This window comes from Numida meleagris, chromosome 2 (genome assembly GCF_002078875.1).
Source record: "Numida meleagris isolate 19003 breed g44 Domestic line chromosome 2, NumMel1.0, whole genome shotgun sequence".
Lineage (NCBI taxonomy): Eukaryota > Metazoa > Chordata > Aves > Galliformes > Numididae > Numida > Numida meleagris.
In genome coordinates, this window is record NC_034410.1 from 39,097,624 (window position 1) to 39,125,286 (window position 27,663).

Below are 27,663 nucleotides of genomic sequence, written 5' to 3' on the forward strand. Positions count from 1 at the left end.
TCACACTGGCCTCATATTTCTCTGGTTTTCCTCTTGTGGTGTCTCTAGGTGTGATGTAATCTGGCTGCACGCAGGGGATGCCTTCTGCACCTTGATGTGACCCCACATCAGGGAGTTGCTCTCACAAGGAGCTTCCTATGAGTGTCTTTCCCTCCAACGTCAGTCTGCTTAGAAGCTGATGTAATGTAGAACTCATAGCCAGAATTGATCTGTGTAACGCTGGTTCCATAATTCAAGGATGCTCTAATGAGCTGATTAATCAGCACTTTTTCAGTGTCTCTGCTATTGAGGTGAATTGAATAAAAAAGTTAAGCTCTCTCAAATGTTTGCCATAAGAGTAGAGAAGAAGTGGCTTGAAAGAGGCACCTACCTTCCTTCAGTAATTTGCTTCACAGGAATTTAAGTTTTGAATTTTACGGTATGTAGAATTTGCAGTGATCTACATGCACGTGTTCTTAGATGAAAGAGATGGCTACAGAGACATGACCTCGTTTGTTTTACTCTGTGTAATGTTTACACTACCTCTTCCTAGATTGTGGAGCTTCTATCTCTGTAGCCATATCTAGTTGAGATATCAGATTGTGATCAGGAATAATCAAGGTTGAACTACACATTTTCCTTTGTGGCCTTGGCTACTGGAAGAGGATTACTTTGTTGCTGGGTTAGCTTTCTGTCTCAGAGCTCGAGCAAGTAAACAAGATGTTTTCCTGTTACAACTGTGCAGGAATTCTGCTATGGATCAAGCAAATGAGAAGAGCTGTGATTATATATTGGAGTGAGTCATACAGAGAAGGCCCTTTTAATTTCAATTCAAATTGATGCAGCCAGTCTTAACATAAGATATTAAGAACTAGAGATAGACTAGTTACGTTAAGTTCTTGGATAGGAAATGCAGCACAGAAAATTGCCAAAACTGGCTGCTTATGAACACCAACTTTTCCCACATTTACATGAAAAACAGCTGCAACAGACTCTGGGTTTTTCTGAGGTACTGAATAGGGTCTGGCACTTCATTATAATAAAGATGTTAATTGGAAAAGAGTTTTCTTTTCTTTGTATGAGCCTGGCTAGTGATGCTGCTAAACCCATGAGACTCAAGGGTATGTATTGAAGGGAGATAAATGTTTAGAATGAACAGATGAAGTGACCAAAGATACACTTGTTTCATACTGCTTTTTCAAAAGCTTTTTCAAAAGGAAGGCATAGGGAATTGTAGACTTCCTTGATAGAGGTTGTAAGACTAATTGAAATTCAATTTCTCTTGTGGTTAATATAAAACAAAACAAGAGGAATACTTATGGACCATTTTCTCTACATCTAATATCAGATAAATACTATGTTAATAATTTTAAGTGAAGAATAATGTGTAGTGCTCACCAAATATTTGGAATTGTGTCTTCCTGGGGAATGAAACTAGGCTGTCCCAAGTGAACAGGTGGTAGTGGCAAAAGTGCACTCAGTTTGCCAAGACTTCTGCCAATATTTGATTATCTAGAATAATATTAATCTGTGTGATTGACAGACTTGGCATGTTTTTTTCTCAGAAGTGCATTGTTTTCAAAGGGAATTAGGCATTTTTATCTGTTTTGAGAGCTACTGGACTGTATGAATTGTTCAAGACACTGGCAGCCCTCAGAAGATATTTTCTGCTAAAGCTATCCCACACAGTGTTCATGTCATTTGCTTGTTACTAGCAGCATCTTGATGCTTTCATTTTGAATTGTCACTTTTCCAGAATTCTGTAGAATATCTTGTATGTCTCAAAGAATTGGTTTTGTTCTATTAGGAGCTACTAAGAAAAGTATTTCTTTGCATGAACTTAACATTTATGCTCTTATGAGTATAGTCACCAGCCTTACATGATGTGAGAGAGATGCAACCAAAGCAGATTCTCTTTCCTTAATGCTTGACAGTGGCCTCAATGAGTTTTTTTCCTAGAGTCTCCAAAGTTTGTTTTCTTTCTGCTCCGTCTTCAGATTTTTTTTCCCTTTTGCAACTCCAGTACTTTCCACATTAATCTGCTCAGAAAATTCACCTTTAACAGTAGTTTCTAGTCCTTTCTCCTTGTTTGTTCCCTGCAGATTAGCTGGTAGAGAAGTGAGAATCTTTTACAGTTGACCTCTTTAGTATGTATTCATTATTCTAATTAGTTGGAATTTCTCTATGTTAATTGTTTTGAGATTGTCATATAAGTGCTTTCAAAAACAGTGCATGATACATGAAATGGTCCATGTCAGCAAATGGTTGTTCAGTGCATGGTAGGAAACAGTGCACCATTTCACAAAGACAGTCTTTAGCGTGACTTTATTCTCTAAATTGCCCAGGGCAAGTCTATATCTATTCATTGGCTCTGGTGGGAACATGGTCTCACTAGATTAAACTGCTTTTGTAAATATCCCCTCAGCAATACAGACCACATTCATTAAATCAATCAGAATCATTCAGTTGTGAATTGACAAGATTCTTACACATTTGCAAGTCAGCTTTCTCCTGTGTCTCTTAGGAGTCCTTGTGTTTCTATTTCAAGAGCAACCATTTAGCCATCTCCCGTGAAGTCATTGTGTGGTTTTGGCACCTTGAAGCGAAGCGTGAAGGGGGCTGGAATGGGAAATATCACTGGTTAGGGCCTTGGTTTTGCCAGCAGGAACCTGCTCTTGCTCTTGTAGATGTGTGGGCAGAACCCTGGTGCTTGGAAACTGGGTTTGGGGGAAAAAATCTGTAAAACTCTGGTGTCTAGCTATAGCATTTTTAACTGATGCTTTTTTATTTTTCTCTCTGTTTTTTTTTTAATCAGCAGTTCTCTTATTAGAACTAGTCAGCAGCTGTTTTGTCTCCTCATCCCCCTGCTTCTCACTGCTCTGTGAGAAATGTGTGGCTCCTGGGGACTGCAGGGAGCAGTTTATGGAGCAGGCAAGAAGATTCTTCATATTATTAACAAACAGGATGATGGCTCTTTTGCCTGAAGGTAAAACTAAATTTGAGCAGTAGGGGGCATGGAGAGCATTTGTGAGCATAACTGTGGGCTGAGAAAGTAACCTCTTCTCTCCTGCACCTTGTTCAGGCGGCCCAGAGAGGAGTTCAAATGTCAGGTTCCAGTGTGCTGAACTGCTCTTCTCCAAATCTCACAGCTCCTAGGGGTCTGATTTTTCAATGAGAATTGGGCAATGCTAGGATGAAATACCCATCTGTTACCTTTTCTGTGATTCTCAATGTCATGTGCCTGCAAAAGAACAGTTCTTAAAATTACACCCATATCTGCATTTTATTAAAACCTTTAATATTCAGTCTCAGAGGAGGCAGGTGCCCTGAAGAGTAGGATTTGCACCTTGTTGTACCATCCCACTGTTCCATCCAGCATCCTTTTGTGCTGCTTATATACATTTTTTAACAGCTGCTTTCCCAAACAGGGTCTTGTAGAAAGGATTTTAGCCCAAGAGATCTCTGCCAGGTTATTTCTTCATTTGTCCCCTCCAAAAGATGGGGTCCCTTATTCTCATCACTCATTTGGAGCCAGCCTCCCCCCTGCTGAGAGAGGGTTGTGTAATGTTTCTGCCACTATCCCTTTCAGATATGCTTCTTAAAGTGCTACTTGTTGTGAGAGAGAATTCCACCTGCCTGATGGTTGTCGCTCAGTGATCCTTGTTTTTTCCTGGATTGTGATTCTGTCTGCTATCACTGAGGACCCTTCATTCAGAACTATTCCTTCATTTCCTTGGCTGGAGGCATTTTGGAAACAGCCCGGTTTGGCTGTGCCTTCATTATCTTGGTAAATGATGGCATGCACCGTGGCCCATACTCTGCCAACATGTCCACTCAAAACCCCCGAGATCTTCCTTTGTTTCTGCATACACCTGAACTGTACACTGCAAAATGGGGCATCACTGGAAGGTTCCACACCTCCATCTCAGCAGAGAAGCACCATCAAATCATCTGGCCAGTCCCTGTTTTTTTTTTACCTGGAATGTTCCTACATGTTGTTAAAAATATATGCCAGGGCAATATCAGTATGGTTGCAGTGGTAGAAAATTTTTTTTGTCTTAGTTAAGTCCACGAGGGTGGATAGTGATAGCACAAGGGGGAATGGTTTTAAACTGAGACAGGGGAGATGCAGGTTAGATATTAGGAGGAAGTTTTTCACACAGAGGGTGGTGATGCATTGGAACAGGTTGCCCGGGGGGGTTGTGTATGCCTCGTCCCTAGAGGTGTTCAAGGCCAGGCTGGATGTGGCTCTGAGCAGCCTGGTCTAGTGGTTGGCAACCCTGCACTCGGAAGGGGGGTTGAAACTTGATGATCTTTGAGGTCCTTTTCAACCCAAGCCATTCTATGATTCTGTGATTCTCTGCATGCATGTGAATATGATTGGGTAAGCAGGTACTTTAAAGTAAGTCCAGTTGAAGTTTAGCAGTCCTTTTGAATGTACCATGTGCAGAGTTCCGAGAATGTGAGAAGTGAAGATTGGGTATTTGCATTGCGCTATTGTTTACAGTACCAAATGACCAATATTCCCAGCGTGAAAATGAATTTTTATTTATTCTTTGTTGCTTAAAAGTCATGAAATGAAACAGAAATCCAACACTTTTCCTTACTATAGGATCACTTAAATTGCTATTGAATTTACTTGTTGTGAGTAGTGTAGAAAAGCAGTTAACAATTACATAATCTACCCTATGCTATACAATCCTTTTGATGTGGTTTTATTACTACCTAGTAGTCAGCTTCAATACTACTTGAGTGTAGGAGCTTTTTCTACATAGGTCACTCCAAATGTAATGCCTTATATTTATTTCCATAGAAACTGTAACAGATACAAAGAGCACAATAATATTTGATAGAGAGAATTCTATACTACAGAGCACTGGTTTTCAACATTTATCTACCATTAGCTTTGCATTTTCACCAATGATGAACAAGAACCTGCATGCTGCGCTTGTAACAATCTGCAGACAGAGGTGACCCACTGTTTTATACCTGTTTTGTTGGCATTATTGCTAGGAAAACGTTGCCCATGCAGTCCAACTTTCACTGTGCTCACATCCACTGTTTGGTCTCCATAAATGCTCAGTGTCAATGAATGTCAATGGGTGTAACTTTTTTCTGCATGGAGGAATTGACTGACACACCTTTGCTCCATATGTGCTTCCATGCCAGACACCATTCTGTCAGACTGCCCCTCTGCTGCCATCTGTCTCATGGCAGCAGAATGTAACATAATATCGTTGGGAAGGTTCAGCCTCTACTGCCATACCACCACCATCTGCCTCTGACATCATGAGCCAACATCATAAAATAGGAGGCATTATTTTTGGATCAGCTCTCGTATTTGGTAAGCTTTATTAAAATCTTAGAACTACCAAGTGTGTATGCAAAGAATTTATGCAAAGGTACCTAATCCTACATTATTATCTACTAATATAACTTACTTTGTTGCTTAGTTAACTACTAATATTACTTTTAGGTCTCCAAACTGTGGCTTGCCAGTCATGGTCAGTCTGCACAGGGCTCCAGGGTTAAGCTAAAGAGAGTAATTTCAGAAAGGAATATGAAGACATTGCATATTATTGAAAGGTATGAAGTTGCCTCACCTCGCCTGAGGTTGTGAATCCCCCCTCCTTGGAAGCATTCAAGGCCAGGCTGGATGGGGCTTTGAGTGACCTGGTCTAGAGGGGGGTGTCCCTGCCTGTAGCAGAGGGGTTGGAACTAGATGATCTTATAGGTCCCTTCCAACCCAACCATTCTGTGATTCTATGACCAGAGGTTTCATGGCAGCCTTCAGTGAAGGACATATTTCTATATGCCCTGAGAAGAGGAATTCAAGATATCGTATCTGCTTATAACATTCTATAGAGGTACTGATATTTCAGTTATCTGTGTAGTGCAACTTTATGGTGATCCGTGATCAGTGTTGAAGGCTGTTTCTCAGCTTTGGAATTTTGGAGGTCTGTGTGTTTAAATAAAAGTACGTAGTTAATACACACAGGCAAATTTTGTATGATTTCCTGTCCTGTGCTTGGCTTAATTTTTGTGAGTAATACCTGAAGATCTTCCTATTTTAGAATCCATTCAGAAAAAAAGAGGCCCTCTTTGGAATGAGAATTTTCAGTCTTCCAGGAGGGACCCAGGAGACCTATGTGAAATTGGTGTCTTTGTTGATGATGTGGTTTTCCAGGACATGCAGATGTAAGTCTGTTGTTTAACCTTACTCAAACTTAAACAAGTGCTTCCCGACAGATTTCTAGTGGGCACTGTTGGAACACTATATCACAACAGCTGTCAGATGCTCTGTAAAGATAATTACCCCCTCATACTCTCTTGAACCTGTAAATTAAATCTGGATACACCTTTGAAATATAATTGGCCACACGACAGTTAACTTTTTCTCTGGTAAAAAGCCATGTTTGTGCCAGGTGCAGGGCAGTGGAGGATGCAATATGGTGGGCAATGGGGAGAGTGGAATTGATTATAACTGGTATAAATTTCACATGATGTGAAGCATCAGCTCTTTGCACAATGAAACCAGTGATTAAAGACCTGGATAGTTCTACACAATTGACTTATACTCTGGAGTGGTGTTCTCCAAATTACAAAACCAATCAACCACCCTAATTGCCTTCATTCAAAACCAGTCACCAATTTGATTCTTTTGCCAGCCAAATAAGGCAGCATAAATCAGGCAGTATGAGTGTCGAGGAATGCACATTTGGGACCTGGCCAGATCTTATGTAAACCTAACAGTAATGTATTAAATCCGTGGCCAGGAGAGATTTGCAGTTCTTGTTTCAGTGCAGCATCTCCTTTCGGCTTTCTGCGATGTGGTGAGCGTAGAGCTGAAATACTCCAGATCTGATTGCGGCCCCCCAGATACAGTGGTGTGGCTTTACAATGGCTACACAGTAAGTGAGGACTGAACAGGGTCTTTACTTTGTAATGTCTGCTTTTATTAGGATTTTACTTTAAAAGGCTCTAATGGGATTTACTTTGCTCCCATTGAATCAAACTGTTACTGACATTAGTGAAAGCAAGTTCAGGCCCCAGTCAGCTTTTTAGTGTCGTCGTAAAGACATTTGTTGGTTTTCTTTCAGTGGAGTGGAGATAATTCATTTTCTTTTTCGGCATGCATTCCCTTCATCTGCTTTTGTGTGTGTGTTCTATTTTTTGAAAAAAAGAAAAAAAGAAAAAAAGACACCATTTCTTTATTTTGAAGTCTAACCTTTTTTCAACGTGCATGGTATAAGTGGGAAATGGGTCTGTATGGCACCTTCTGGATCTTGGACTCATTGAGTGACTATGGAAAGAGTTAGATTGCACTGTGCCTGAGGAGTCATTCCTTTGGAAAGAGAACTGAACTGGTCTCTATCAGTAGGACTTAACACCCATTAAAAATTCTTTAAGCCCAATTTGACTATCATTTTAGGAGGTGAAGTCACAGGCAGTAAAAGATCTTGCTGGGCAAAAAGCAGCAGTTAAAAGCAAATAGATTAGCTAGATGCTGGAAGCAGAGGAGTGAAGAATGTATCTGCTGGTGAGGTTTTGTTAGAGGTCTTGTAACAAATTTTGATCACTATACACATGAATCTTACGTGAGTCTCTATTGAATTGCCTAACATGAAAAAAGGAGAAAAATTGAATTATTTGGTAGACTTCCGTTCCTTTCAAATGCAAACAAGAGAAGGACAGTATAGATGATTGTCAAAATGATGGAATAAACCTGGAAACGAGGTGTAGAGCATTTCACTAATATATGAAAACTATGAATGCCACATGGAAGGCTTGACTTCTTTCTCTCTCTAATTCTGCCAGTAATAAAAGAACACAGACATCTGAATTTCAATAGAATATAAAGGCATTCCATAAAAGTTAAGTAATAGTTTATGTAAAAAATAGTCAACCTGTTATATTTCTACAGGAGAATAATAGCTCTGTCCAGATTGTGGTTATTATGACTACTACATTCAGCCTCTACAAAATTCACATATACAAATAGTCTGTTCTTATTCCTACATATAAATGCATTTGAAAAAGGATATGCTGAATAGCATCGCTCAGCTTTCCAGATGTGTGTTACAGATTGTTTTCAAAGTTTTCTAAAATATTACCTTTAAGCAGGTGCACGGAATGCCAAATTATAAAGCAATGGCTAACATTTACCATGTCTAAATATATATATATTACCTTTTTCTTAATGTTTTCTGAAAATAGCTGGAACTCTCTGACTTCCTTTGGGTAAGTGGAGTTAAAATGCATTGTTCTGTCTAAAACAGTTAAGAATTGAAGAAACAAGGACACTTGCAGTCAGCTCCAGATAAAGGGACATTGTCATAACCTTTGAATTCTGATTGATTTTAAGAAATTACTGCATCATTCACTGCTTCATATCTGGATGTGTGTCATTCCTCAGGTTGATCAGGGGAGAGCAATGGAGAGACATGATTGTGTAGGACATGACTGCATATGCAGGACCTGGTCCAGGAGGGAGGAGGATGGCTATAAAGCAGAGGTTATATGTGATTTGATGGAGAAGTCAAAGGAAGGGCGGTAGAGGATTTTTTTAAGGAAGGTCTGACCTAAGCGTAGACAACATTTGAGACTGTTTAGAAAACTAAAGAAACATTATTAGCTGTCCCTAGAACCTCTTCCTCAGCCTGTGGGCCTGCCTGCCTGCCACCAAAGAGACGTACAGTGAAAAGATAACTAATTCATTCCAGAAGAGATATCCTCTTGCTTTTAGAGGATGGGCAGAGGGAAAATTGGCCCACTGGAAGCCAGCAATTATGGGAGAACACAGAGAGAGCAAGATGCTAATTCTGTAAAGAAAGGTAGAGCTGCTGTGCTGAGAATGAGCTAAGGAAGGAAACTGGAGCCTCTTCTATCCAAGGGTATTGTGAGTTCCAGCACGGAAATCTCCTAGGGTTGGTGTCGGCCCTGCTCAAGTGCAAGTATCCCCTTCAGTCCTGCAAGCTTCTCATCCAAAACACAAAATGTAGTGATCCAATGGAAGAACCTGAGAAGGAGCACCAGAGCCTGACCATGGATGAAGTTCTTCTTCCCCCATCCACCCTCCCCTTCATTTGCCACGGGAAGTGTGGAGAATTTTTCTGAAAAGTGGTATTGTAAGCTGTAGAGAGGAAGGAATTGAGTGCTTCCCCGCATGAAATCTAATTGCATAGTAAATACTTTTTCCACCTCTTTTCACTTGTCCCCTTTCTGTTATTTTCTCTTTCCATCTCCTGATTTTCATTCCTTCATAGTCTTTCACTTTTGTTTTGTTATGATTTCATCTTTCATTTAATTGTCCTGTCTCCTGCTATGGTTTAAGAAACATATCTAAATTATTTCACTGAATATGTTAGTACCTCTCTTTGTGCTTTCCCTTCTAAATGATGTTAGTTCAGAGCCTGTGTTCTACCTCCTGTCCCACAAGTAGCAGTGTAGAAGTGGCTCCATCCTTCCCATGTTCCTGTAAGTGGGGAGCACTGTGATGTATGGGTTAAAGATAGGTGCACATGTCTATTCCCTTTCTGCAGCAAATAAGCAATTCTTTGGAAGCAACAATAATGCAGAAAAGGTTGTGCCTTGTCAGACCTTGAGACAGTCTCAATATTTCTTTTTTGAAAGGGGGAGAACATATGAAAATATTGATCTTCCTTGAGCCTCGGAAGAAAATCCAGTATTTTTATGATGACTGGTCTGAAAGATCTAGATCTGCAGGATGCAAACAAAGAATCCCAGATTTCAGTCTGCAGGCAGATGGACCTTTAAGCAAAATTCCCTGCGCAGCAGGGACATCTGTTATAATTTTGGATCCACAAACGTTAAGGATACTCAAAATTCAGCTATGGAGCTCAATCCTTAGCTAGACCCAGCAGGAGAAGTAAAAGGCAAAGTCTGTACTGTGTGATTTACTAAGGGCTGAAATAGTTTCTGCAGCAAAGTGGAACTATGTGGATTTAACCTCATGTTACCAGAGGGCATCTGACCTGTTTCCATTGCTGGTGATCACCAGAGCACAGCTTGACATCCTTTCTTCTCCTCCTTTATGCTGTCAGACCAGCCTGAGAAGGTGGGGGCAGTGACATGCAGTTTGGCTGAGCCATTACACGGACACTGAACATCAAGGGTGTATATATACATTTATATGTATGTATTTTTTTACATAAATCCTTCTTGAAATTTTCCCATTGGCAATTTTTAATTGACTGCATGGAATCAGGAGCCAGCACAGTTGTTTCTATTTACATGTGATATCTTCTTCATCTTCAGTTAGTAGTTAAAGAGTACCAAATCATTTTTTGACACTGTAGTACAGTTATACAAATTTAAGACAAAAAAAAAATCTATTATGTAATGGGAATTTGTATTCTTTCCCTTAACAGTATTCGAGGTTTTCTGGAAAAACTATGTGACACTTTTCATGGCAGTAGTCACAATTGGTGGTGATGCTATATTTGTGCAGACATTACATGTCGTTTTTAAAATGTTAGTGATTAGTTTGGAATTTTTTCTCTGAATAGTTAGCATTAATATGAGTCATTTAAGACTGGACTGAAGTAATTTGCCATATTTGTGACTCATTAAACATTTATACTTTCTCTTCATCAAATTAATTCTTTCAGGAAGTACTTACTGATATGTATTGCTAGCAAAAATCAAGCTAGGGTTTCAAGGAGTTTTGTTTAGATGCTCACAATGTGTTTTGCTTGGATAAATAGGACAAACATAATATTTGTAGAACTGTGTTGCTGGCACACCACGTGCTATGTCTTTTTTTAAATCTATCTTTAGCCTCCCCAGTCCTTGTACTTTTATGCGTGAATTAGTACTACATTTACAGAAGTTATGAACTAATGTCTATAAATATTTTCCCCCAAAAATATCCAGAAAGTGCAAACTTAAAGGCAAGCAGAGCCAAAGCAATTTCAGTTTTTTTTCATTCAGGGAATATTCATGAGAAATATTTAGATATTTTCAGTTCTCCTCTATAAGTTTATCTTAATATCTAAGGCTCTATTATTCCTAATTGCTAATGTCACAGCCTTTCCACAGCAGTGTTCATGCCAGCGAAGGCTTGGGAAAGCCATCTGTAATTTAAGATTTTATTTTCAATTTCATTTCACAGAGTATACCTGGCAAGAAATCAAAGTGCTTCATTGTGTGGTCTTTCCACTGTCTACACTATTTAACATGGCTATAGCTCTCCTAGCTTTCCTTGCAGGGTTGGTTTCAACCCTTTCTCCCCACAAATAGCCCCAGATCTCTTTCCATGTGATCTTAACTTTTTCATTCCAGGGGAAAAATATGAAACTACAGTGTGAATATTAATTTAGCAATTTGAACTCCATCTACAACTTTCTTATTCAGGTACAACTGGCAAGAAGAATTAATTTCACATCCATTGATGTTGGACTGATCCTTCATTGCATAACCTCATGAGAAAAAGTTGATCTACTTAGCTCTTTGTTTCTCATGAGCTTGGGGTACCATTAGAAGGAACAACAGCAACAACAACAGTTGCTAAAAAACCAGATCAGTGTTTTGTGTATTACTGAGAACAGACACCTAGAAAAACCTAGTTATTTTATGACCTTCAGGGAATATTTAGTAGAAGAAACTTACTGGTTTTCACTTTCACCTAGGAAGTATTTTATCTATTGAATAGTTAATGTTAAGTGGAGTGTCACTTGATTTTGTAGCTCTTAGTATTTCCTAATATTATTTGTTACTATTATTTAAAATGACCGTTGTTCTGCTTTTTGATCTGTGCATAACAAGTTCCCTGTGAAAGCGTTCCCAACTGCTTTCCTGTCATTTTCAGAGTTTCAGTAAGGCCTAGTCATCTGTGGGTTTCTTTTTTCTTTTTTCTTTTTTTTTCAGTTCATCACCTTTTTCTTCACTGATATTTGAAAAATTAGTGACAGAGATGTTGTACTTTATAGGATCTAAATTGTAATGGGAAGAAGAAAAACACTAAATTATGCATTAATTAGGAAAGCTAATTATTTAAATGGAAGATCCCTGGGTGTTCCTAGTTGCAAAATTGCAGTTAGAGGTCTTTTTCTAAAGGAATATAAAAATATGGTAAGGTGACAATAGTACGGGTTAACAAGAACATGTTTGAGAGTAAGCAGCAGCACATGTGGATTTTGTAGTGACAATAAAACATGCAACTGGGCATGGTAAATGGCTTTCTCTTTCTCTTGAAATTTTTTACGATGCTGCTGCTCAGTTTGTGACTTCAGCATGAATTCATGTTCCTTTGTTAACTTCACCTGTCTTCTCAACCTACACAATCTTGTGACTGTTTTGACTTCTTTTTTAAAAATAATCATACAAATGCCAAGTCGTCCTTAAGGGAACCCTAAGGACCAACCTGCAATGTGAATATTCAAATTTTAGTAGTCAAAAAGTCCATTATCTTCTCAAGAATATTATGGATTTATGGGTATCTCAATAAAATTAGAAAAAGTTTATAGCTGCCATACTTTTAATAACACAGATTCATTCATGTTGGGTATTTGGGTTCTGAAGGTTTGTTGGCCATTGTCAATCTTAAACTGTATAACAACCAGTTAAATCTTGTACTTTAAGTTGTTATTTGTCTTATGAAAGTCAAATTATAAGGGTATAAATTTTAAGGTGAGAATTTGTCATATATTGACCAAACTTTAAACTGTTAACAATATCACTGAATAGAGAAGTGAAAAAGTTTTCACAGAAGTGTATGCAAATGAGTAAGGATAGGAAGGGAAAACGTGTTCACTGAAGTGTCTAAGATTTTAACAAGTAATCTGAAGTTGGGCATAATTTTACATCCAGATATAAGTTGCCTGCTTATGCTTACTTTGTCTGCAAATTCTTGAAGCTTTAAAGGCAAGCATAAGTGTTATTGTTCAAATCCCACAATAATTTCTTTTGCATTTGCTCATCCTTTTTTTCATTAAAAAGTGTATTTTTTTAACAAGTTACAGTGGATCATCTTTTGAACAACTTAGCCCTAACAGAAAGTAAATAAAAGTAGAAGAACGTTTGTGTAGAATATTGAAGAAAAAAGTGAGACAGTTACATACTTCAGTTGTTTGTTCCTATTGTTAAATATTGTGTCTGTAGAGTTCATCCACAACAATATTTTCTCTAGAAAGTAGGGGACATAATGAATGTGTATGTTTTCTGCAAAAAATGAGTTTATTAAAAGAAAAAGGTCAACAGGGCTCCTCACAATTTGAAACATCAATACGCACGGTGATGTTTGCATACAAACACTACTGACTTCCTTGAAGTACAGAAATTTTTGCATGATGACTATTGATGGATTGATTTTTAAGTAATAAAATGCACAAGAGAGATAAATGAGTAATCCTGACAATCTGAGATTAGCATAGCGGAATTCTCTTGTAAAGATCAAACAGGGCCGTATGCACCCTCTGGTTTTGACTGCTGTATCACAGTGATTGATGCAGCAAGGCCATATCAGACCATTAAACATCTCTTGTTCCATGTGCCATTGCTAAATGCTTCAGAACAAGGTGCAAGATATCCTGTAGATAATGAGTGGAATATGCTTCCCAGAGAGTATTAATCTTCCCAGCCTTCTTTTATAGCCTGCATCAAACAACAAAATCTTCCATTTCATATCTAAGTCTCCATCTATTTTTCCTTGCAAAGAAATACAATATTTGTCTTCTGTTAGATATTTAAGCTTTATAAATGGAAATCTGTGAATAATTCTGGTAATATAATGAATCCACTGGGCCTCAGTAGACTTCCTCTTGTGCTTAAAGTTACATATATGCATGAGGATCTTGATGCAAAGGAATCTTAGCATCTAGAATAAACATTGATCTCTTAAATGGTATTTCTTAAAGTTATCTTTCTTTTTAGATGAATGTTTATCAGAGTCTCGTCAAACTGTATGATTCTGATGTTAAAGAAACAGATAAACAGCATATTTGCTGAGAAGCTTGCTGTTCTTTGTTCGTCTAGACTTGATCCATGAACTGAAATGATCACATATAATTTGTGTTGCCATAACTGAATTCTACCGTATATATAGCAACTAAATTCCTTTGTATTTCATCTTAAATTTGAGAATAATCTGTCTATATTTAGAGTGAAATGTTCTGCTTCTCAAAATTAAGTTTTCAAAAATAAAAATAGTTTTGTGTAAACCAATTTTTTTGCATTAATTAATAACTTTTCTTGAGTATTTGTTATGAATTAACCTGTTTCTGTCTCAAATCAGCTTTTTAGGCAATAGCAAAAAAGAATATGCATGTTTTCTTATTTCGATCTAAGTTTATCATTCTTATCTAAGTCTATGTAGGAAATACGTATTTCCTAAAAGGGATGTAACAATTGGTAAGCTCAGATCTTAGTGGTTTTAGCATCTATTCAGTGTCTACTTAATAACATATATTTTGTTAACAGGTTGACAATGCCATCAAATATTTGAGTAGTTTATCTCTAAATATTCAGTTGTGCTGCAACATCTGCGAATAATTTGGGTGTAATGAGAGCCTAAAACAGATATTTCAAAAATTAGAGGGCTGGGAACATAAATACATTTAGTCTATAGAGATAAAGTTTTCTTCCATATTTAAGCTATAGAATATCAACCAGTTAAAAAAAATAATGAAGTTTTCCCCTTAAATTAGTGTTTCTAGATATTTCTTTTAAAACATAAAGTGTAAAAGATAAAAAGATGTAACAACTTCTCGTTTTTATCTTTATAAATTAGAGAATAGCTTCACAGCATTTTCCACCTGACTTTCCATGTTAATATACGTAGACAAATGAGATGGAGCGAAGTTCTATTATTATTAACCAACTATCTGTCTTCCCCGTATTCTCTTTCCCATCTACATTTTTTTTGCATGTGCTTTAGTCCTCAGTCGGTAGATTTAAATGTCATTATAAATATCTTCTCTTTATTTCACTTAGTTATGCTTACATGTATGTACATGAATTACTGTAAGACCCTTGGTATCTTTTGCTGTGTTTCTTCCAACTTGTAATAGCTTTCATTCTTATTATGTAACTGGAAGAAAGTAACACTCATAAGGAAGTTACTGTGAGTATTTGCAATTTTGAGGTTAATTTTTTTCCCATCATACAAGTTTCTTTCAGTAGTATCTTGAAACTGATCTAGCTGAAGAGTTTTATTCCTTTTGTTTACAAATTTAGTATTATATTTGGCTTTCAATTCTTAGTCACCATCAGTTATCCTATCAATTGTTTCTGGCTTCTCAGAGATTACTGGAGGTCCAGCATCTTAACATGAATGGGGGATTATTAAACTTTTTTTTTCTCGTTTCCATGGAAAGAATTCCTCTAGAGATGGATGGGATTTTGCAGTTGGGTCTTTCTTATTCCTCTTTTTTTCCCACCTGGATTTCCACAGATAGGCTGTTTCTCAAACACTCAGCTGTGGGCAGTGGAGCTGATGCAAGCCCAGTACACCACATTATGGATGTGCCTGCAGTTTTCGAAAGCTATCTATTCAGTGCAATCCATTTATGTTTTCATTTGAGTTTTGGTAGGATAATGATGACATAAAACTTGTAACTGGAGAGTAAATTTCAATCCCTCTCCCAAAGGTTACAAAAGAGAAAACAGTAATATTGCCATTCCAATGGGAATTCCATTTGGGTCACTGAGGAAGCCTATTTTATAGCTAATGGTAATTTTTTATTTTCCTCTTAAGGTGTAAATGCATTTTTTTTCTCTCAAGCATAATATGCACTATTCTCTCGTTTTAGAGCTATACTCATTAATTTTCTGTCTTAGTACCTATAGAACATTTCACTACATACTACAAGTTGCACTTGAATAATAATGAAGCAAAGTGTACGTGATTCTTGGAGTTTTAAAAATATGTTTTAATCTGAACAAATAATGTGTCTCTAAAAATATCTTTCAGCAGTCTTCAAAGATATTCCCACCAATGAATCAGAACTCTGTTGGTAGATAATAGCGTAACTAATGCGGTAAGCCTCTGTGCAAATCTTGTTTATATTACTGTTTTTTCCTGTGTCTGTCATAAGGTTATGACACCCGTATGAGTGAAGAAATACAACGTACAACTGAATATGCTATATGGAAAAATTTCCTGAAATCTGTATTCTGAGCACAGGGCTGCAGAGTACCTTCTACTGACACCAAAATATGAATTTTTAAGTATAACTTTTAAAAAGAATTTCTATGGTAACTGTATTAGTTTAATTTGCTTTTAATCCTCTAGCATTTTTAGACCAGTGTCCTTATAGAGTGGTAAGAAATTATATCCCTCCTCAGGCTTTGGAAATGCAGACCTGAGCTCTAGAAAGGATTGTATTCATGAAGCAGAGTTTTTAAACCAGCTGGGAAAAATGTGACAGAAATCTCCATCTGCATTCTTTTCACATCTTGTCTTGTGAGAAGTAGGCTCAGAAATACAAAACAGAAAACACAGATGAGACGAGGTAGCATCTGTTTATTCTTGGAGCCTCTTGCTGTGGTTTCTGGTCATCTCCTCTCTTGTCATCTGTCTATGCTCCTTGTCTCTCATCTGTGTCTTGCAACTTGGACATGACTGCAGTACTTCCATTTTAAAATTGAGATGAGAAACCCCTAAGAGCCCAAACAAACTTCTGGGGATAGGAAAAAGTGCTCTGGTTACAGCAGGGAGAAACAAAAAAGCAGACCTTTCCTTCATTATTTTTTTCTCCTCTTTCCTGTCAAGTATATGATAAACTTCAATAGGAAGAAGCTGAATCTTCTTCATACCACTGAGCCCTGAAGCAGAAAAATCCCATAGGCTGTGCTGTGCTGAGTTATTCCCCTAGCTGACAATATCTCCTAAGCAAGGATGTGCATCTCTGCATGCCAGGCTCCGTAGAGCTCAGCTGGATTTCCTCTCTTGAGGTTCCATGGTTTCTCTTTTTTGATCCACCAGCATTCAGAAGGTCTCTGCCTTCTACCCTGAGCCCCTCGATGCATAATCCGTCAGGGTGATTTCTTCTCAGTACTGTAATCTCTTGAAAGCTGACAATATTTTCAGACCTGTGTGTTTTCCTTACTGCATGACACTTACTAAAATGTAAGTAATTTTGATTTTGTTGGTGGTGATTTGGTTGGGTTACTAATTCATAAACATAGCGCACTAATCTGAAATACTTGTAACATAGCCAAAATGCCAGTCAGCCAATAAAACTTTTGATCTTTAGCTGAGAAGACTGAAAGGAGTTTTTTACATTTTGAAGGGAAGGTACTATGAGAGGAAGGATATTTATTTACATTCACATGCCTACATGTAGGTAAATGGTTTTATGTTTTTAGAAACATTTGATTGACTTTATCTAGAGGGAAGTTTTCTTTTATGATCTGGTCATGGGTTAACACTGTACACAGCTGACATACATGCAGGAGAGAGCAGTCTTTAACTTACAAGGTAGTTTCTAAAAAGCTTTGTCAGAGATCCATTTGCTTATACTCATGGTTTATTTTAAGGTCATGAGTAGTCCCATTATTATAAATGCTATGCTGATCAAGGCCAGAGAAGCTTTGCGTGGTCAATCCATCAGTATATGTTAGCTTATTTTGCTTTATTCCTTCTGTGAAGATTTTTGATAAGTTTTTCAATTATATAATAGTCGTTTTGTTTGTTGATGTCTGTGTCTCCTTCCTACTACTTTAGATTACAGAATTGTTAATAATCTACAGGATTATTTAGATTTTAGTAGGCTTTCGTTCCTTTTCTTTTCCAGAGGAATAAAAGCAAAACAAAGCAAACTCCCATCAGCTAATTTGCCTTAAAACATTGTCTCTTTAGGGTTTCAGTTGTCTTTCATACTGGGAATTTTAATGTCATTTCTCTTGATATTTACTGATTTTTTTCCATGAAATCTGTACCCTTGTATTGTCATAACCTGGAAAACCAGTCTTTGCTACACTGAATTCAAATAGCTTATACTCAGCTTCTCAGTTATAATTGTTTTGTCCCTGCTAATAAATTAATGATATCTCTCTCTAGCATGAAGGGCTAAAGCTTAAAGGAAGAGGAAGTGACTTCACTAGGTAACTCTGTAGACCTGGATGCATGTTCATCTGTTCTGTATTTGTTACTCGATAGATATCTGGGGTAGCTGAAATTGATTTTGAGTACCCTGAGAGTTGATCTCTGATACTTCTTTTTTCTTATTTTCTTCTTTTCTTTACAGTTCATTCTACTTTCTCTTTTATTTTTCATATCTCCTACTGAAGGCATGGAATGGTTAGACTGACTATTACTTTTCTAACAGATTAGCTGAGTACTGGAAAAGTGAATATTAGCCTTTTTACATTCAAATGTGTCATATACAATTTATATGGTTCTGTGAATATTTGACTTGAGTGAAAGGCCTGTAGACTTTGACTATAATTTCACCAAGTAAGAAACTGCTCTTCATTTCTGCTTTTCCTGGATTTCGAGTTTTCTTCCTCACTTCTTAAAATGTTCATACATCATATTCAGCTGCACTGAAACCTTTGGTCAGTCTTGATCCCAGTAACAAAATTCATATCATTTTTTTTTCCATTCTAGAAAAGATTTTTGTCCATTCAATTTGTTTGACATTTACTTCCTCCTTCTTGGTTCCTTCACTTGAAACTTCAATGGCTATGTTGTGTGTAATCAAGTAATCAAATATCCAAAAACACTCACTAAATGATAGTTCAGACATTATACTGAAAAAAAGCAATATTTTTCCCTATGTTACTTAATTGTTGAGCTTCAGATTGTTATGCTAGAAATCATTATTCCACAGTCAGAGAAAGCAAGCAGTTTTATTGTCAAGAGAGAAGGAGTCTTTTCCCCAGTCAGCAGTAAAACAATTTATGGGAGGAGTGTTTGTTTCCCCAGCACAAAATAAAAACTGTTTTCAGGGTATTGTAGCTAAAGACAGGACAGATAAATCATGCACCTGCAAAACTCCTAGTATACAATAGATATAACATTGGAGGAAAGAAATCATAGCTTTGATAAATGTCCTAATCCCTCAGTGAGGTTTGCAAAAACATGCAGGTCCATCCACATGAGTTAATGGTAGAGAGGTACATCAGGTAGCTTTGCAGGATTTATAGAATTCTTCCCAGTGGCCAAATGCACTTCACAACTGCAGTGTGTTCAGTAAAGTAAGCAGTTTGTGGATTAGAAGAGCTGTAGTATGCATGTGATATTGGAATCAATGCTTTGTCGGTTCTAGCTGAAGAAAGAAATCTGACTTCTTCTCATTTGGTAGGATTATAGAAGTGGTGCCATGGACATTTTTTCATTGTTCTTAAGCATCCTTCTTCCCTGATACATATGTCTGGATTGCTTTGGTCAGTTAATATTGCAGACTTGCTTAAATTGTCAGCCAGGTGTTACTCTTGGGATTGCCTAAAAAACATTGTACATTGCAGATCTAGTGCGAGGAAAATCATTTTGCATCCAAGTCAGTGGTTGATTTATTGTTCAGGGAATAATTCAATATACATATAGTAAACTGATATATCAGAAAAAAATGTTAAGATACTGCAGAACAGAGTGAAACGTACCTTTGGGTACAATAAAAGGAAAGGGAATTCAAGTGTCAATGAAATAATTATTTTTCCCTCTGAAGTATCAAAAACTAATGAATTTAACAAAAGATTATAGCTGTCTGTAAAAAGTCCCAGTTTAGCAGACAGACAAATGCTAAAATCAGTCATCAATCAGTAGAGATCTTAAACTTCTGTTTCAGTCTGCAGTACATTCCATGTAAAAAAAATAGTAAGAGGTAGGCAAAAATGGTTCATTGACTTACAGCCAAAGGGGTATGAGAGCTTTCTGTGCCTGGGAATGTCATCTTAGGAAATATCACACGTTAAAATATTTTTCAATATGGTACTTAAATGTTTGCAATGTCCTTTTGTGTCCTGTCTTTTACTCAGGGAATGCCACAAGTCACGAGTACTGCTGTGCAGTTTTCAGGAAAGACTTCAATGTATGGCAGTTCTCAGACCTTGTAAAAATACTATTTCAGAGGTCTGCTAAGATCAGAGACTTAAGACGGTGTGCTTTGTATGTAATAAAGACTTTCTTTTAAGATTGGTGTTCATCATCAAACTTTACCTGACATGGACCCTCCCCTTTGAGACATTTGCCTCTGTCACTTATGTGCTCTCCATCTCCTGGTGAACAAGCGTACTCTTTTCGAGGCACTCCATACAGGTGTGCACAATTGAAGGAATATATTGTATTGAGTGACTGATTCATGTGTGTGAGTTCTTCAGAAATCAGATCTGTGCAGCACATGTGGGTCATCTGTGACTGTGTCTTTGTAAGCACTTGCTCTTGCCAGAATTTACTGGGAATACTTAGACCATGCTCTTCTTCGGTTAACACAATGCTTCACTATTTTAAATTATAACCTTGTCATTGTAAAAAGGGATAGAGTAAGTTTAGGGGTTGCCACTGTGTTTTATTTTCAGAAAATAATTACTTAACAACCTACCGTTAAAGGGTCATATTCATTGTCCTTCTGAGGTTGGTATGAATTAAATTTCTTGCAACAGATTGATTAAATAATAATCTGAACAGGGGGAACCTTGATATTTTCCGTATCCTTATTCCTTTCAAAGCACAGAAGGCGGGGACTTGGAGTCAAGACATTCAATAACATGCACCTTTTGCTCCCAGTTTACTTATTACAAATAACCCAATTCAGATAAAAAAACAATATATAACTTTTAGTAAGCTCTTTGCCTCTTGGCACTGATGTGGATGGTATGGCAGTCAAAAACTGGGCTCTTCATGTCCGCTTCCTGGAACTGTGATGCCTTCATATTTTTTCAGCTCCCCTGCTCACTCTGTAACTACAGGATCAATGTTTCATAATTTGCACAGGAAAAAATACTCTTAGGATTCAAGTAACAGTTAAAAGAACACCATGAATTACAATGTTGAGTCACTGGAAATGACAGCAGCTCTAACCAAAAAACTGTGAAAACCTTATACATTTTGTTTTCAAGTCTGAACTCTGGGGAAACATAACAATGACTGCCTGAATTTTATTTTATTTTATTTTTTCCCTAGAATACATTTCTCCAGAGTTATTTAGATAATTTAGAATCATAGAATCACAGAATCACAAGGTTGGAAAGGACCTACAAGGTCATCTAGTCCAACCATTCTCCTATCACCATTACTACCTAAATCTAGTACTAAATCATATCTCGTAGCACCTCATCCAGACACCTCTTGAACTCCGTCAGGGACGGTGACTCCACCACCTCCCTGGGCAGGTCATTCCAGTGCCTGACCTCTTTTTAAGATAAAAAGTTTTTCCTTATATCTAATCTAAATCTCCCCTGGCGCAACTTGTGGCCGTTTCCTTGGGTCCTATTTGCTGCTTGGGAGAAGAGGCCAACCCCCTCCTCACCCCAACCTCCCTTCAGGCAGTTGTAGAGTGCTACAACTTCCTGAGTGTACAGTCTCCCCTGAGCCTCCTCTTCTCCAGGCTGAACAATCCCAGCTCTCTCAGCCACTCCTCATAAGACTTGTGCTCTAGACCCCTCACCAGGTTTGTTGTTCTTCTCTGGACACATTCCATTTGAGACATATCCTAAAAATCCTCTCAGCTTTGCATTTCTGTTGGGCACCATCTCTAGAGAATTCAGTTGTGCTGTAGTGTCTGGCCAGCCTAGGAACCCTTGGTCTTGTCTAGGGGGAGCAAGTCTAGGGAGTTCTTCAGAAAGGCCATAGGGAGCAAGAGAAGGGGAAGGACAGATAGGCTGGACCCTTTGTGTTTTGGCCTGCTGTGGGCTCACGCTTGTTGCTCTTGGATCCCCTGGATGAGCTATAGCCTTATGTGTATGCTGAGATAGGAAATATAACTTCACTGCCTCTGTGGTTTCAGTGGAATGCCATTTCTCTCATTTTGTCCTGTTTTTCCAGGTATAATGTATTGAGTTCCAGTCCCATGTCTGGAAAAACAATGTTTCTCTCAGAACTTGGTCATGTCTCTGAAGCTTTTTCATAAAGGTTATGAGACAAACTTGATAAACTCAAAATTTGCAGTGGCCAAGTATTAACATCTCTGTTCTTACTGGAACAGAAAGAATCTGGTTCTAAACTGTAAAAGATTAGCAAGAAATAGTGAAAGATTATGTTTGGAAAAGTAACCTCACAAAACTACCCTTTCATCATATTGAAAAAATATATGTATAATTTTCTGCAATATCTGCATTGTTTAGTTTTCATAACAATAAAAAAAAGGAAAACAACAACAAAAAACAAACCTAAAACATTTTCTCTCTTCAGTTTCACAATCACTAGAGTCTTGAAGGTCTCTCAGGTGGATTTTGTGATGAACTACCTTCAGATTTGGTTTGCCCGTTTTTTTCTCTGAGCAAGAAAACAAATGCATCATTTTAGCTCATGCAATAATGTTCCAGGGCACATCTTTTCATTTCTGACTCTTCCAGGTTATAGGAAAATTTTGATTTCCATGGGAACAGTACTGTTTTATGAAGCATCCAAACTTTTAAGAGCGCAGGGCTGCACTTTGCATCATGGTCTAATCCAAATACAGGCATATAGAAATCTTGCAAACAACATCTCCAGCTTAGCTATTTCTCTGCTTAGCCTTGCTCAGCTCTTTTAATCACTTTAATATCCAAAATAGCATATTGGAGGGATATGGTGAAGTACATGGACACCATTTTAAACACAGTTCCTTTTACAAAAAAAAAAAAGAAAGAAAAAAAGAAAACAACAACAACCAAAAAAAGCCACCAAGAGAAAGACAGCTGCAGACAGAATCTTTCTGTAATCAAAATCCAAGGGACTGGAGACAGCTCAAATTATGTGGGCTAAGGAAATAACATCACGGCTCAGGGAAGCTGCCTTTAAAAGATGACATACGAGGCCTAATTTTTTAATCCTACTTGTCTTTTTTTTTTTTTTTTTTTTTTTTTTTTTTAAGGTAATGCAAGCAGAGAGGTAAGATAAGGCAGAATAATTTTGGAATATTTGGCATAAGTATGTTTGATAGATGCAGTCTTGTATTTGAAGTGACGTAGAATTTCAGAATTAGGACGATAGTTGTTAGTTTTCTGCTGGATGTTGCTACACTGAAAAAAAGATCATGTGTGTGATGACATGAAGACTTCTAAGTTTCCATCAAAACTGTTAATGTTTCTTAGTCCTAGTCAGTGGTATGCATTACTCACATGCAAATAGGGAGGAGTTGCAGAGAGTTCTTATGTCTACTCTAAACTGCTTAAAAAGCTGGAAACATTGCACCAGTCAAAAATTTTGCCACTACTTTGCAAGTATGCGGTGCTTTAAAGATAAAACTTCTCCATAAATATTGTGTTCTAGTTTTCCACACTTAGACTTCACACATTAGCTATTAAAAGAACTATGAGCTGGAAGCAGTTAAGCTCAAGAAATAGTACTAATTCTAATAATACTTCGCACTTCACTTGTGCTTATGTCCAAAAATGTTCAAAACTTTTGTAAACATGAGGAAAAAAATGTCTTCTGAAAGTTTGTTAGAAAAGATTGTCTATACCTATAAGCCAGAGAAACAAAGGCACAGATAAAAGGTTCCTATTTTAAAATAGGCTTAGATATTTAAATTGTACTGATCTCAATTTTAGATTGAATCAGACTTTAAGAGTTTAAAGGTACCTGAATGAAAAAGCTCAAGAAAAAAAAAAGCTCCCCTCATTTTGTACTATTCATTGTTTCTGGTAATCATAGGAAGGATGGGAAAGTTCTGTTTTGTTACAATCTGACAGTTTTCTGCAGAATTTTTCAGAGAAAAGCTGATCAGGTGGTTCCAAGTGCTGCACCACTGATGACCTAAGAGATGTAGATAAGACAAGGTTGTGGAGAGATTTGGTAACTTTTCTTGGAGTAATCAGTGGAGCTGGGAGGAAATAAGTGCATTCTCAAATGCTGAGCCAAACCTTGTTTGCCATAAAACTGGCCAGTTTGCGGCAGGTTGATGTTTGCTAGCTGTTAGATACTCACTAAGCTGCTCTTTCACTCCCCGCCTCAAAAAGGCAGGGGAAGAAAATAAGGTGGAAATGCTCCTGGGCTGTGATAAAGCCAGGGAGATCTCTCACCAGTTACCATTGTATAAAACAGATCTAACTTGGGGAGAATTAATTTACTCCATTGCCAAGTAGTGAGGAACAAAAACAAATTCAAGCAGTACTTCATCCCCACCCCTGTGTCCCACACCTAGTTTGCTTGTGGCTGCTCACACTGTCCCAGCACACATTCTCTCCACTGGCCACGTTCCTTCAGGGCACCTCATCCGGCACAGCTCCTCCTGGCTGGGTGATACACAGCTCTCTAGACGTTCACTGTTTGGTGGGAGAGGGTGGAAGAGCAGAAAGCAGCAACAGGGTTTGTTTCTGTGTCCACATGTAGCACAAGAGACTGATCTGTGCCTCCTGCACGGGGGTGGAGACAGGAATGTGGTGTGGCACGTGAGCACCGGTGAACATAATCAGGTGAAGAACAATCAGCACAGCTAGTGTGTGCCTTCACATCTCATCAACCAGAGGTATTTTCACTGGCCCATTCAACACAGACCTATCAGAAATAATAGGAAGAAGCAGAGCTATTGTCAGGATACAGTATTTATCCAGGGGTAGACTCCTCAAGAGGAGTTAATAAGCAGCAACACTTGAATACCTGATGTTTATAAAGGGGAGAAACGTACGTGTAGCAGAACGTTATGACTAAAACTCTGCTTGATCTGTCCAAAACAAAACCTAGCCCTCATCTCTGATGTAGAAGCAAGTCTGCCCGGACCCAGAAAGAGATTTGTCTTTGAGGAGTGATCTGAAAGATAAGTAGAACGTCAAAGGAAAGAAAATACAGTTTCTGCTCCTTGGGGAAAGAGGGTAAAAGGGGAAGAAAGAAAAGAAAAGAAAAAAAAAAACACATTAAAACCCTTCATTTTTTTTTTCTCTAGCTGCAGCCATAGTCTCTTTCCTTTGATATATCATGATTTAAATTCATACAAAAAGATTTATTTCAAATAAGCCCCTTTAACTATAGGGGCAGATTTTTTTTTCCTAAAGCCTTTTGTAAGAACAAAGTAACCACTTGTCACACACAGTGACTAATGAGAGTTTAGTGTGGGTTTTAGTGTTCATTCATACGCTTTGTGTTCATCTAGTCGTAAGTTAAATCTTTAGAAATCGCACTGCAGGAATCCTTCACTTAGGGGTGGGGGCGGGAGGAGAATCTGTCCAGATATTGAGAATTGTTGAACGGAAACTGCTCTTTTCAGGCTTCCTAATCGGCAGTACAGGAAATAAACACATGCAGGAAGTCATTTGGCCTTTTCTTGAACTTCAAGTTTATACAGCAGTAGATATCTGAAGCAAACTTTGTGTACTTAAGCTTTTGAAAATTAAATAAAGTAAATTTGGCACGTTCAGGAAATGGCAATGTGGCATCTGCTGTTGTAGTTTCTACAACCAGCTCATCTAAACATAGTATAAAAATTGGAAAGATTACACATTTATATATATATATATGAAATATATATACATTATATATAATATATATATGTCAAATGTGTCCTTAAATCCTTTTGTTTTCTCTCTTCCCTTTTTCTTTCATTTCAGTAGTCCTATCCCAGAGAAACTGTGCTGAAGCAGCGAAGTGAAACTGAAAGTCATGCTTATCTACAAAGCTGCTTTCTCTGTTTCTGTATCAGACTCTGTTCTTCTCATTTATCTCGTTATCACTCGGGGCTAAGGATAGACTTGGGCTGTGTAAAACACCTTGTTCAATAGTGGCCCGTATTGATATACAGTTATGCTAGGTATATCTCGTAGAAAAGTTGTCTTTGGAAGGAGGATAAAAATAAATAGAGCATCATTCTTGAATACAATTAGTGAAATTGCTAGCATCAATTTATTAACAGAAATATTAGCAAGGATTTCTGAGAAATATTATTTGTGTTCACATTTACAAAGCTTTCACTGTAATATTACTGAGGTCAAGGTGAGCCTAAAGACAACAGTTTTGGGGTTATAATAATTACAATTGATTGGTATTAATTTGCATGGGATATTGAGAACACTTTTGCCAAGAAGAGAAAAAACAACAAAAACAACAACTCAAACACACAGATTGAATGAGAATATCAAGAAAAAATCATCTTTACAATGTTGAAAAGCAACATAAATATCTGCTAAAATGCATTTACTTTGAATGCATCTTCTATTTTTATTTGATAATTGATTATTTTTTCTTGCTCTAGTTAACTGTCCTATTAGTGCAAGTATTTATTGGGTTTTGTTTTTTTGTTAGTTGTTGGTTCTTTGTTGCTGTTTTAGTTCTGTTTTTCACGAAAGGAGTAGCAGAAACTGAAAATTTCAGCTAAAATAAAGTAAAACCAGAGAAAGCAGAAAGAATGTAGGGGATAACATATGTAGTCTGGGACATTTTCAACAGAAGTTACTGAGTTAAGTTAAAAAAAAAGAAAGGGAATTAAAGTTTGGTGTTTTGTTTTTTTTTTTTCAAATTCTATTAATTCAAAAGTATTTTGAAGTTTAGATGATTACATATGTGTAATTAGGGGTAGTTTTATAAAGGTTTGATCTTTCCTACCTACTAGATAGATTTCCTGATATTTTGAATGGCATCTAACCTTTATCCCCAAGTCGTCATTAACCATGAATTAGCCTTCGCTGGTTAGCTGTTTCACCTTTCCTTCTTTGAAGGAGTTGAATTTTTGCTTTTCCCCATTTCGTACAGAAATAATAAAAGTCTGTTCCAGGCTATGTAGTAGTATGTATACACAGAATGGTGACGTGTAGCTACATTGTTTGTATTCTACCTTAAAAGCTATTTTTACATTGCATTTCTTTCTTTTTTGATAGTCTAGCTCCACAGTGAGAACGTACCAAAACAGTAAATCAAGAGTGACCATGAGCCCTGGCTTTAGCAACCAGTGGAATAGCAGCCAACCTGCTTGGAATACATACACCTTCCCAAGAGCAAGCTTGCACTACCAGTCCCATGCTAGCTACACCTACTGTGCTGGACATCCTACTGTAAGTAAAGAACTTTTTTTTTTGCAATTACCTGAATGAGCTGTATGACTCCCTGGGAGGTAGAGGTGCCCAGGAGCTGATGGTTCAGCGTGCTCCGCCAGCACTCCTGTCCTGTGGCAGTCAGGACAGCTGTTATGTACTAAGCATAACTGGAAAATATTAAGATGAGTCTAAGGCATAAACAGATGGGAAAGTTTAATGGCTCAATAATAGTACATATAGTTCTGTACATTTATCAAGCTCTCTCCTTGCATAAAAATAGTGTGTTATGCCATGGTTTCAATGTCAAGAGAAGTGGGCTGGAAAAAGGTATTATTAATGGCTTCTTTTTTGTTTCTAGTGAGTCTGTTAGGTTAATGAATTGTTCTTTGTTTCAGAGATTATAAATTGTATGAATGAGTCAATGAAGGAGGGCAACTCTTCTCATCACTAGATTTGCTAGTATTTGCTACTTTATCACTAACATGATCAGCAGTGAACATGCAATCTTGTTGCTAGGCAAAAACTGTTGGTTCTCTGCAATTTGCATGAACTGGTGGCCAAAAAGAATGAGGAGGGAATCTCACTGTTGTTGTGTTTTTTAATTTGACAACCGTGAAA

General features: G+C 37.5%; 1 protein-coding gene across 5 annotated transcripts in view; it reads left to right on the plus strand.

The window, feature by feature from the left end:
• RBMS3 (RNA binding motif single stranded interacting protein 3) overlaps positions 1–27,663 on the plus strand; it is a 609,095-nt gene that overhangs the window by 85,703 nt on the left and 495,729 nt on the right. For all 5 annotated transcript variants that reach the window (XM_021386133.1, XM_021386140.1, XM_021386132.1 and 2 more), the window contains one exon: positions 26,890–27,063. In XM_021386133.1, coding sequence (XP_021241808.1) covers positions 26,938–27,063 — 126 coding nt within the window. In that variant the 5' untranslated portion in view covers positions 26,890–26,937. The remainder of the gene's footprint in view (positions 1–26,889; positions 27,064–27,663) is intronic.